The sequence below is a fragment of the Asterias amurensis genome, chromosome 1 (genome assembly GCF_032118995.1).
Source record: "Asterias amurensis chromosome 1, ASM3211899v1".
Classification (NCBI taxonomy): domain Eukaryota; kingdom Metazoa; phylum Echinodermata; class Asteroidea; order Forcipulatida; family Asteriidae; genus Asterias; species Asterias amurensis.
Window position 1 is genome coordinate 26,758,056 of NC_092648.1, and position 12,256 is coordinate 26,770,311.

Consider the following 12,256-nt stretch of genomic DNA (forward strand, 5'->3'; position numbering starts at 1 on the left):
ATCCCCCCCACCCTTGCTTGGTCAAATTAATCACTCCGGATTTTGGCTATATTTCAAAAAATTCTCCTACCTTTTGAAATTAAGTTTGTACATGTTTGTTTGTTTGTTTGTTTGTTTGTTTGTTTGTACATTAATAGCCTATAGGATTAAAACAATCAAACTTTGCCTTTAAAGAGGTATTTAACTAACAAAGGTCCCTTTAACATTTTATTTTATTAAAATTGAACTTAATGTACTGTGTTTTCCAGCAAAATAAAGTTGATATTAATTCCTATTGTCATTGATCAACAAATTTTCCTCTTCTTTGGAAGGTCCCTGAGGAGTTTTCGACGTGAAACATCTCTGAATTAAGACCTTTTAAAAGCACATGTTTCATAACCAAGAGGCTCTTTCACTGAACAAACAATGTCTCTATTTGTGTTTGTTTTTGTGCGTGTGTTTGCTTTGCAGTCATGGGAGTAGTACTTAACAACCTCTAGTAAGTCTAGAAAATGTTTTGACGAGTTACTACTGACATGGGTGTTGTAGCATTAGGAAGGGGCGAACTAAATTGACAGTGTTCAAAACGTAAATTCACTGCATGTGTGTTAAGGTGTTTGAACTTCAATATTAACTGTAACACTACAGGGTACTCGGTTACAGTTAAGCCAAATCAATACATGCCGAATATAACCAATGAAAATTGCATAGCTCTCTTTTAAATAGTCAGTCCAGCTCCTATTTCATCTGCCCCTTGCTTTAGCCCTGTTAGTTTTAAACATCAGGGCTTGAATTTTACACTGAACAGAGGCCAGTAGATTCAGTGTCAGGCCAGTGAACTCAAGACTTGACAAGTCCAGCAGCCGTTTTTCATGAAAAGCTTGGATTAATCCTTTAACTTAGGATGTGTTCAATATTTACGTCTTTGGATACGCAATTTAACTTGTCCTGTAAGTCCTGAGATTAATTTTAAATTAGAAAGAGTTTGGGAAAATAAAATTAGCTGTTGCAAACAACTTACCAACCAAATGGGCCGATGGTATAAATGCAAAAAATAGTTAATGGCCTGACGTTTTGACCCTAGCAGAGTCTTTCTCGAAGGCTAAAAGAAAGACTCTGCTAGGGTCAAAACGTCAGGCCATTAACTATTTTTTGCATTAGAAAGAGTTTGATGAAATCGACGGCAGCAGTCTTGTGTTTATCAATTGATTGAAAATAAAACACTGTGTAATAAAATCTCAAACAAAAGCAAATATTCAAATGTCTAATGTTGACTTTGAGTCAGATAAACAGCAATAAAAACAACAAGGTAAAGGCAGTGGACACTATTGGTAATTGCTCAACATTAGCACAAAACCTTACTTGGTAACGAGTAATGGGGACAAGTTGATAGTGTAAAACATTGTGAGAAACGGCTCACTCTGAAGTGCAGTAGATTTCGAGAAAGAAGTAATTTTCATCGAATTTGATTTTGAGACCTCTGATTTAGAATTTGAGGTCTCGAAATAAAGCATCTGAAAGCGCACAACTCCGTGTGACAAGGGTGTTTTTTCTTTCACGATTATCTCGAAACCTTGATGACCGATTGAGCTCAAATTTTCACAGATTTGTTATTTTATGCATATATGTTGAGAGACAGAAAGTAAGATGACTGGTCTTTGACAATTCCCAATAGTGTCCAGGGTCTTTGAACTATTCTGGTCTTATTAGAACAATTCTATGCTAGTAAACACTTTGAGCAACAAGCCCTTTGGTCTTGTGGATTTGTCAAGCCCTGATAATTCTCTCATAGCAACCCAGTCTGTTTTCATGTTTTCTTGTATTCCTGTTTGTCTTGTCACTGTGTTTGTGGTTTGTCTGTCTACATGTAGTCTGTCTTCTACAAGCCTTGGCTTCATCTGACAGCATCACTCTCTTTACTTTGGTTTTACATCCGGATTTATTATTTTCCCTCCATCCTTAATGCTTATTATTTTGCTTATCTGTGCAATATTTTGTATCATATATTGAGAAGAAATAAATACATTTTAATTGAATTGATGACTACTTTGCATTTGGGCATCAATGTTAACTTCATAGCAACATACAATGATCTACCATGTACATGTACTGCGTGTTCAAGTGTGAGAACAGCATGTGCAAGGGTAACAAACATGAAACAACAGTGTGGCAACCCTGTCTTCACTGTGTGGTAATGAGACCACCAAATATGGTCATAACCGTGCAGTGACACTGGGTCATCTCATCACACTGTATTAAAATGGAAACAAAATGATAAAATCATTGAAATTTTTGTATTTTTTATAAATACTTTAGTTGGTAAACTTAATGCTTTGTGCATCAACTACACCAAACTAGTGGTATGAACAGGCATGCGGCACCACTATCACCTGCCAAAATAACAAAAAAAATTAAACTAAGCAATTAATTCCATTCAATTAAATTTGTTGGTAATTGTTCCGTTCATGTACTATTGCTTCTGCTTGTAAGGTATGCTGATACTTTACATTATACACTTAGAGCAAACACTGTCCGTGTCGCTTTCATCTAGGAACTCGTCAAAAGTGTAAACTAACTGACCAATGTAATTTTCTTATAGCCTCAGTAACTGGAGTCCTTTGCACTTCAACTTCAGCCCAAATGCACCACGGAGGTCACAAATTCAGGCATTTGCTTCGTTTTTAAAAGGGGAACGGCACCAATGCATTTCTATTGTAGCAATTTAAGGGCGCCAAGGCATTGACAATGGGGCATGGAGGCAATCACAGCATTGCCTCTGTGTGTGAAGTATCAAAACAGGCCTAAGTTTTTTGGGGTTTGGCTTTTATTAGCCTACCTTTTTTATTTACTCTCTCTCTCTGCAAACTACCAGCAATGTTTGCATCCAGGAACAGTGAGTCCACAAAGCAAAACAAATGCACTAAACAAACATCAAATCATTTATTATAAATAATATTTAAAACAAATTACCAGCTGCACCCCAAGCATCTAGCCTGCGCTGCGTGAACTACACCCGTCAGACAATGAAACAGATTTAATCCAATTAATCTGAAGATTTTCAAGGTTCTTGCTCTTGTGTAATTGGTGAATACATTATTTTTTATATAATAATGATGCATCTAGCTTGGCATGGCATGTACAATAACAATCTGTTATCTGAGCACTCATCAGGGTTGTACACAATACAGGGTGGCTCAACAACAAAACTATACACATTTAAAATGGCTGCCGAATACAAAGTATACATGATTCTGGGGACGAGGGGAGAGGTTTATGTGTATAGATAGCTTATGGATTCAGCTTTCATATGACACCAACAAGTCTGAAAATAATTCATGATTGGGTGAGCACTGTTCCCTTTTTAAAGGGTATGAGAATTAGGTTGCGCAGGAATTAGCCTTCCAATTTGTGAGAGGCATAATGTAAGTCCTTTAGAGCTTACCAAATTCAATCCAAGATGTGCTACATGTACTTATTCTTCAGTGAGCAGTGCTCACCCAAGCATGGACTATTTTCAGACTTTGTGACGTCATATATATTATGAAAGTTGATTCCATAAGGTATCCATACGTATCTAAACCTGTTACTCCTTCATGTTGTTTTATTCAGTCAGCCATTTCAAAAGTGTAGGTTTTTTTAGACACACGGTATTGGTAAGATCGAAAGTATAAATTTTCACTGTAAATTATATGATAAAGATAGTCAGGGTTCTCTCCATGCCCTATGAAGCTAGGCCTACTATCGGGTTCATTGGCCATTGCGAAGACAACAAAAGTTTAATAAATAATAAACTTTTAACATGTTAAATTTGCTTCAGGATAACAAATATTCCAGTTTGTTTTATCCATATTAATACATTGAAACTACCGATGTGCATTTGCACTGTATGCTCAGTACTTTCCTGAGTTCTGTGAGTAATTTGCCTTGGATTTTTTCACAGAACTTGGGAAAGTACTTAGTATACATCGGTTTCTATGGGTAAAACCGAAATGAATACTAATAATATTCTTTTTTTTATTATTATTACTAGTTTCACCAAATAAAACCATTAGGCCTATATGCTCCAGAATGAACATTTCTGGACACTATTGTTAATTACTCAAAACAATTATCATCATAAAACGTTTCTTGATTACGAGTAATGGAGAAAGGTTGATAGTGTAAAACATTGTGAGAAACGGCTCCCTCTGCAGTGATGTAGTGTGAGAAAGAAGTAATTATCATCAAATCTGATTTCGAGACCTCAGGTTTAGAATTTAAGATCTCAAAGTGCACAACTTTGTGTGACAAATGATGTTTTTCTTTCATTATTATCTCGCAACTTCGACAACAGAGTGAGCTCAAATTTTCACAGGTTTGTTATTTTATGCAATATGTAGAGATACACCAAGTGAACAGACTAGTCTTTGACAGTTACCAATAGTGTCTAGTGTCTTTAAACCCACCCCCTTTACCCCAATCAAATTATCTAACTAAATAAAATAAAAACATCCGAATTGATATTTTTTTCCAGTGGAATTTTGATTATAAATCCTCAAACACTCCAGAAACTAAAAGCTACAAAGTACAAGGTTATGACTCGGCAGATAAGCCTTAGGGTTTCAAAGGGCTTTAAACTGAAGTGTTTTTAAAAGCAGATAAAGTACAGTGCACAGTATATATGATACATACTGTACATAAACCCTGATTTAGAGCAAATGAAAATTATGGTCATATTATTTGTTATGATCCAAGGCCTACATTGTAATGGACTTTAAACACAATTTTGTTTTACTTGACTTTGACACTTTTTTTGCAACAATAAATTTTGTGCTGCAAACTCTGTGTATCAGTCACTGTTGAAGTCTTACCTTTGAATAAAAACACTTTTGTAGTTTGATAATCAGGTGAGGTTTATGACCTATGATTACTCCTTAATAGAAAAGATTTGATGCACTCTCAAAAACAAACTACCACAACTCTTGGCTCAATTTCATTCATAGAACTCACTGCTGGACAAGTGAACTTTAAAGGCAGTTTGTGCTTACTACTTGGTTTTTGCTTAGTCTGTACCCAAAGGCCACATCACATGATACAGTTTACAGACAACCCAGTCCAGGCAATCTCCGCAAAAGTTCAGGCCTGGAATTTCATCTTTGAGAGGGCAAGGCCATTGATATTTTGCAAAGGGCACTTCCAATGGAAAATCTTAAAGAAGTCTATGGGAAATTTTTGAAGAGGCACCTCAGGAAAAGACCTCAGGTAACGGAATCCATGGCCCCGGTGGCCTCCTTGTGATTCCAGGCTTTAAAGGGAAGGTACACTATTAGTAATTGTCAAAGACCAGTGTTCTAACTTGGTGTATCTGAACATATATATGCATAAAATAACAAGCCTGTGAAAATTTGAGCTCAATTGGTTATCGGAGTCGGAAGAAAATGATAAAAGAAAAAACACCCTTGTTGGACGAATTTGTGTGCTTTCAGACAGGAATAAAAGACTTTGAAGTCTTTTATTATTTTAGTGAGAAATTACCTCTATTTCAAAATCTATGCTACTTCAGAGGGAGCCGTTTCTCACAATGTTTTATACTATCAATAGCTCTCCAATGCTCGTTACCAAGTCAGTTTTTAAGTTAATATTTGTTTTGAGTAATTACCAAACGTGTACCTTCCCTTTAAAGTTACCTTTACATTGAAGTTTTCACATAATTTACATGGACGTACCGGTAGTGCAGACAATGTTAGAAAAAAATACTGTTCTGCCCCAACTTGACAATCGCCCAAACTACTGTTCATAACTAGCGTTTTAATTCTATGCGTAGTACGTCTTTCTCGTTTTAAGTACGTTCCACTCAATCATAACTACACGGCAGGATGGTTGTCCAAAAATTTGAGCAAGCTCAAAGTTCTGGAGCACAATCCTGATCAAACCCGTTAAAGCCCGGAAACATGAAGCTCACAAACATATCGTAAAAAGTTGCCATACGTCCACTCCATTTGCAAACAGTTCAAGTCCGTTCCTCTACATTTCTTCTAGAACCTACGTAGGAGAACGCTTTCGGTGTCATGGCGCTTACAGTTGGGGCGCCACAACAACAGTTCAAAAATGTTAGTATTGCAGCATGATCGGAGCCAGTCTCCACTTATAATCACCAATCCCAAATGTAACATGGATATTTTTTGCATAAGCACCATAAAATTTGAAATAGGCATGCCAACTTCTTTTGGGATGTTTGTTACCATGAATTCATTTCATGCCAGCATTATCGCAATGCTGCCCGTTTGATTATGCACAAAGGTCGACAGGCATTGTGGGAAGGAAAAGGGAACACTGTTTACACCCTTTTCATTCCCACAATATCTTTTGGCCATTCAGCTAAACAGGCAGTATTTGCGATAGGTAGGCCTATGTTTTTATTGTGAACAAAATTGGTTAGGACTTGGGTAAGATACAATATTCAGTCATATCATACATCAAATGTCAACAGTTGCGATAACGTAACCCTCCTCCCAACGGTGGGGGGAGTGTGCAATAACGTAACCCTCCTCCCAACGGTGGGGGGAGTGTGCAATAACGTAACCCTCCTCCCAACGGTGGGGGGAGGGTGCAATAACGTAACCCTCCTCCCAACGGTGGGGGGAGGGTGCAATAACGTAACCCTCCTCCCACGGTGGGAGGAAGGTTAGGTTGTCACATTTGAGATACAATAACACACACCTATTTGTAATGTGTTGGTGTTAATTTTTTAGACCTTGCTTTTCATGATGATATGATAAGCAGTTTTTTACTCTTTAGTCAAGCAGGTTCATTAGTGTGATCATCTTCAATCAAAATGCTACTTTACTTACAATTCTTAAGAAAGAAACCTCATCCTCTCCATCTGCTGAAGCCGAAGCCATCTTCCCAATAAATCACATGAGCTTCAGCATTCAGTAAAACATTTATTTACTTCCTCTCGAGATGGCGAGCCACCATTTAAGACAAGGCCCAGTAATTAATTCCTCCAGCTAGGACATAGAGTAAGAATAGCTGTCCATGAGATGGTAACACAAGTTGGAAGTATTTCTCAGTATATCTGGGTCCGAGCGCGAGGGTCGGGTATGGTGCAACGACTGCTCTCTCCTCCAGTCTCACTCAGTCTCAGCCTAAACTGGCTACGACCAGTACAACGAACAAGCACGACAAAATGAACATGATGATGAAGGCTTTAATTTTGAAATTGAAGCAGATGTTGAAGACAGTATTATTTCCTTTGAGCAAAGGGAAGCGTTGCTGTCGATTGCAGACACGTCGTCTTCGTTGGTGATCATGCGCTTTTAACGAACCTTCTCTTTGAGAAAATGTCAAATATTTGGAGAATGTGGGATGGAGGGACGTTTTAGATGCTGCGCTGATTCCTGGAGCAGAGAGACATTTGCGAGATGATGGTGTGGTTTGTGATTGTGTTGTAGCGCCACCATTAGTCCAAAAGTAGCCACTCAATAATTATTGTAAAGTTTACTGTACGCAATGACTCCGCTGCGGCCGCATGAAATTTAAAACAACCATCAATGTTTTATATTATTGAGCAAAATAAATCGACCCTGTCTGCGTATTATGTCGTTTAATTAATGAGCAGGTTTAATTACCCTATCTCTAAACCAAAGATGAGCGACGAGGGATGCAGGGGGGGGGGGGGGGGGGAACGCCCGCGTATAAAAAGTTTCATGATCTGCCCAGGCTCCCTGTCGGATTATTTTAGAGGAACCTCCCTAGAGTCTCAGCCTGGATATGTTGTATGCAGGTGATGTGATAAAAATGCAATCGGATTTAACTTTAACTTAAGCGTAAAAGCAAATTTGAGTCATTAAAATAATAATAATATTTAGCAAGAGAAAGTCACGATGGGTCAACACGGATGACCCAAACACCTCCGAACCCAGAGTATAAGCTTTTGGAATGCATACTAAGCCCCCCCCCCCCCCCGCAATTCAAGGCTGTACCTTTTCTGATTTTTTTCCCGCTACGGTCTGTTGTATTGCAACAACAAAATAATGTCTCACCAAAAACAAATGATTTAATACCAATTGTGGCTTTCATGGCCGAGCGGTTTAGCGCTTTGAATTCAACTTTTTATGTGTGTAGTTTTTAACTTAAAAGTCAATGGGTATGGGTTCGAATCCTGAGTTTCCTTGACAAAGTTATCTAACAGGGTGTAAATGGGGTCAACGGGAGTTACGGTTAACTGTAATGGGAGGTTGTAGGTTGAATATTGTGTTTGAAAGGAAAGATTTCATTTGCATGGAACAACCAGTGCTTACCTAGTAGGTAAAGAACGGAGAGTGGCCCAACGAACAGTGCCCAATTTCAGCTGCAACGCACCAACATTAATTTGCTTTACATTAAACTTCTTCCTTCAAAATAGGGTTACCAGCCAAATTTATATTTGTTGCATATTGCTTGTTATTGATATTCAGCTGTTGTATGGTTAAATATATCCTGAAAATCACATGAACATTTGGTTTGTAATTCTGTTTTTGTTTTTTTTTCAAGGAAGAAATGTCATGCTTAGAAATTAATGTTTTTGCTAGGCAGCTCAATGATATTTATTTTGGCCAAGGTGTCACTTGACTAATGTAATGTAAGGGACGTCCTGATCCTCCCTTAGAATATACCACATAGAGTGTCTGTCCTTACTCTATGCTGGCATCAAATCGAACAACATGTAGATCATTATGAGGAACATGCACCTGGCTGAAGGAACTTGAAAATGGAGCACGCAGCTGTTTCAAGAGAGCTAGAGAGGAATTATTAGGCGACGAATGTGTCGTGTCGCGCACTGGCCCCCTAATAGCACCATGACAGATTTCCTTGGGACACTCATCATACGGCGAAATGTGCACTACTAACTTCTGATATCCCCTCTTTTGAATAGTCCTCCTCCCCCCTATAGCCCAATGCTAATTTCTCATATAATTGGGGACAAACTCTCCGGTGGACAGATTTCCTTGGGGACAACAGCATAACATAAGATGCCACATCTTCACATTTCTTGAATTAAATTTTATTGGGCAACATCCTAAAAAACTTGCCAATTGCAGCGAGTTACCAGAGTGAGATTGTGATTCTTGTTTTCTATATAATGTTCCAACAACACTGAACCGAAGATGGCAACCCATGCTTGACGACTTGAGCCGGTGTGGCAGGACATCTGTCCCCCGCCCCTCCCCACCCCATTTGGCAAACTGTGTACAAACTTCTTCTTATAGCGCCCTCTTTTGAGTCATCCTCCTCAGCCCATGATGGGGACCGAATCTCCGGCAGACAGAATCATCCCTAGGACACCGGTCTCCCGGGGAAGGTGTCCGCCGGAGATACTACTTCTACTTGGTAAAGCCGAGTGACTATACTTGTCCATGAACGGTGCAGGGTTGCATGTGTATATAAGACACATGTGAACCTTGTTTACAATAAGTGTGACCTTGTACATTCTTTTAAAGGAACACGTTGCCTTGGATCGGACGAGTTGGTCTTTGAAAAGCGTTTGTAACCGTCTGTTATAAAATGCAAATAAGTAGAAAGATGTAAAAGTAGAATACAATGATCCACACAAACATGCCTCGAAATTGCACGGTTTTCCTTTTACCTCGTCGACTAACACGGTCGGCCATTTATGGGAGTCAAATTTTTGACTCCCATAAATGGCCGACCGTGTTAGTTCGCACAGTTAACGGAAAAACACGCAATTTCGGGGCAAATTTGTGTGGATCATTGTAATCTACTTTTAAAACTTCTTTCCAACCATATGCATTTTGAAAAAAAAAACCGGTTACAAACGCTTTTTATAGACCAACTCGTCCGATCCAAGGCAACGTGTTCCTTTAAGTATTCTGGCAGGCACTGTACTACACTGTTCCTATGGTAAAGTTGACATTTTGTGTCATAATTTTCACATAAAACCAAGAGTTATGAAAGTAAAAGCTGGACAAGTTTTGAGATGTGCCTCCTTTAATCATATCAAAAGTTGATAAGAATTAGACAGTGCAATCTCAATAAAATATCAGATTTTATATTTTCTTCCATTGAGCTGTGTACAAATCATGCCTGCAGGAAGTCCAGGCTCTGTGGCTCTTTTGTAAACATGTGATGTCACAGGTCACATCGTCTATAGGTGAGCAGTCACCACTCACCTGGATACCTCAACTGAAGGGGAGGCGATGATGTTGCCGTGGAGAGAGTTCCACCAGAACAGAAGTGTAAGCACGACCGCTTATCTAGCATACCGCCCTCGACGACAGCCTAACCCCCAAAATAGTAACAACATCACGGGGATGAGCTCTCTGAGTAGACGATCCGAGTGGATAGGATTTGTAACACAATGTGAGATGACGTGGTTATAAGCCGACGAACAAACAAGGGCGGACGGAGCGGCCCACCCGTGTTTGTTTGATTCCCTATAGATAAACAAAATATTGAAATGAAAACATTGCTGGTAATTGAGAGCGATTATCTCACAGCCACGTTCAACTTGTATCCAATGATGATATCAAATAACAGTTTTGTTTGAATTTGGTTTATTGTGGTGACTTTAGAAGGGGGGGGGGGGTGGGGGGCTCACCCAAAACCCAACCCTTCGAGTCCATAACATAAATTTATAAAATGAAGTGCTTGTCAAAGAAGGGGAAACCCCCACAATGCTACCAACCACCAAGATCAAAAACACCGAGCTTCGTGGTTGGCCTACCTCGAACGATTTTGTTATCAGCCATAACGCACCCATCCCAAACGGACCGCGCACATCACAAATCCCCCTCTTCAACAACGATAACTGTTATTTCGACCTTCGCACTCAGTCATCAACTGTAAAACCTTGAATAAATGTCGCTTGGTCGATCAGTGCGTGTGCACCGACATAAACTCAATCACGAACAAGTGCATGAACACAGTGCCTTCAAAACTTGTATTTTGCAAATTTGACGACATGTATTAAAGGACATCATTCACGAATCCAATTCAGTCTATCATTTAAATTTTTAAGACAGTCTGATGACTAAAATAATGGTATTATGAATAAAACAATGTGGGTTTTTTTGGCCATGCAATAGAAAAGACGATGACTAATAATGACCTGTGTGATGTGGTAAACAAAGAACAAAAGCAAACTGCCATCCAAACCCCTAGCCCACCTAGTTGGAATAAAGACTTCTTTTATCATCGGCCTTTGACAAGGCCGCGGCCGATAAAAGACAGGGCCATATTTAATAGGTCAACATTAGAAGCACATTATTCCTTCCTTCACACAGTAACATATATCATCAATGAACGTTTTTAGTTCATGACATTTTCCTCTGTTGTAGAAAAGAATACGTGAGTGGTTTTGCCCTTCGTATATCACCACATTGAACGCGGAAGTGCACATTACACGTACTAGTACATGTACATATAATATGTACATGCAGTACACAACACCGATGGTATAGTACACACCTTTTCCAAACAAGGAAATAGAAAATGGGCACAGGCTGGTGGGACGGATTTCCGATGCTGCTATCGATGCCCTACGCACCCAACAGATAAATCCACGACTGGCTATTTTACTTTAAGATAGCGAATCTTTTCCCTCCAAAAAGCTTACAACCCTATTTCTTCAAAGCCAAACGGTATAATTATGAATGTTCATGACACTTTAACTTTTGTGTGTAACTCATTTTGTGCATGATTCACGGGTGCGATGACCTATACCCATGGACATGTAATATGACTCATCCACATTAAAATGTGTGCATTTTGTGTGTGTTTCCAAACCAAACAAGAATGGAACAACCACCCCCTTTTTATGACGACAAAAACAGCAATGTGTTGACTTCTGAAATGATTTCCCACGACTTTAGAAAGAACCGATAACGGACCACTTGCGAGGTTGAAGCCTGCTGGTGGAAGATTCTTTCCTTCTATACAAGCCCCTTAGTATATACACTGTACATGTATTACCAACAAGTGGTTGGCCCCCATTCTAATATTGGGCCGAGTTCATTCATGATTGAACAATGCAAATTTGGCCTTTATAGAAGTTGAATCACAGTGAATCATCATGGTAGTATTTTTCTCAACAAATTTTAATCTATATAGTGAAGTGAGATAAAAATAGAAAAGAAAAAAAGAACAGAATCAATTTTGTCCTGGCAGAAATTACACTGGTAAATATGTAGATGTGATTGTGTGTGTGTGTGTGGGGGGGGGGGGGGGGGAGGATATAGCACAAAGGTGTTAGTGGGCCCATGTTCATGACATTGTTGAGCAGAAATTATTGCTTAAA

General features: G+C 39.0%; 1 protein-coding gene across 2 annotated transcripts in view; it reads right to left on the bottom strand.

Annotated features, from left to right (window-relative positions):
* The window catches only part of LOC139934870 (ryanodine receptor 2-like), a 248,027-nt gene extending 240,691 nt beyond the window's left edge, over positions 1-7,336 (bottom strand). For both annotated transcript variants that reach the window (XM_071929299.1, XM_071929290.1), the window contains exon 1: positions 6,810-7,336. In XM_071929299.1, the coding sequence (XP_071785400.1) occupies positions 6,810-6,860 (51 nt within the window). In that variant the 5' untranslated portion in view covers positions 6,861-7,336. The remainder of the gene's footprint in view (positions 1-6,809) is intronic.
* Positions 7,337-12,256: the final 4,920 nt, after the last annotated feature.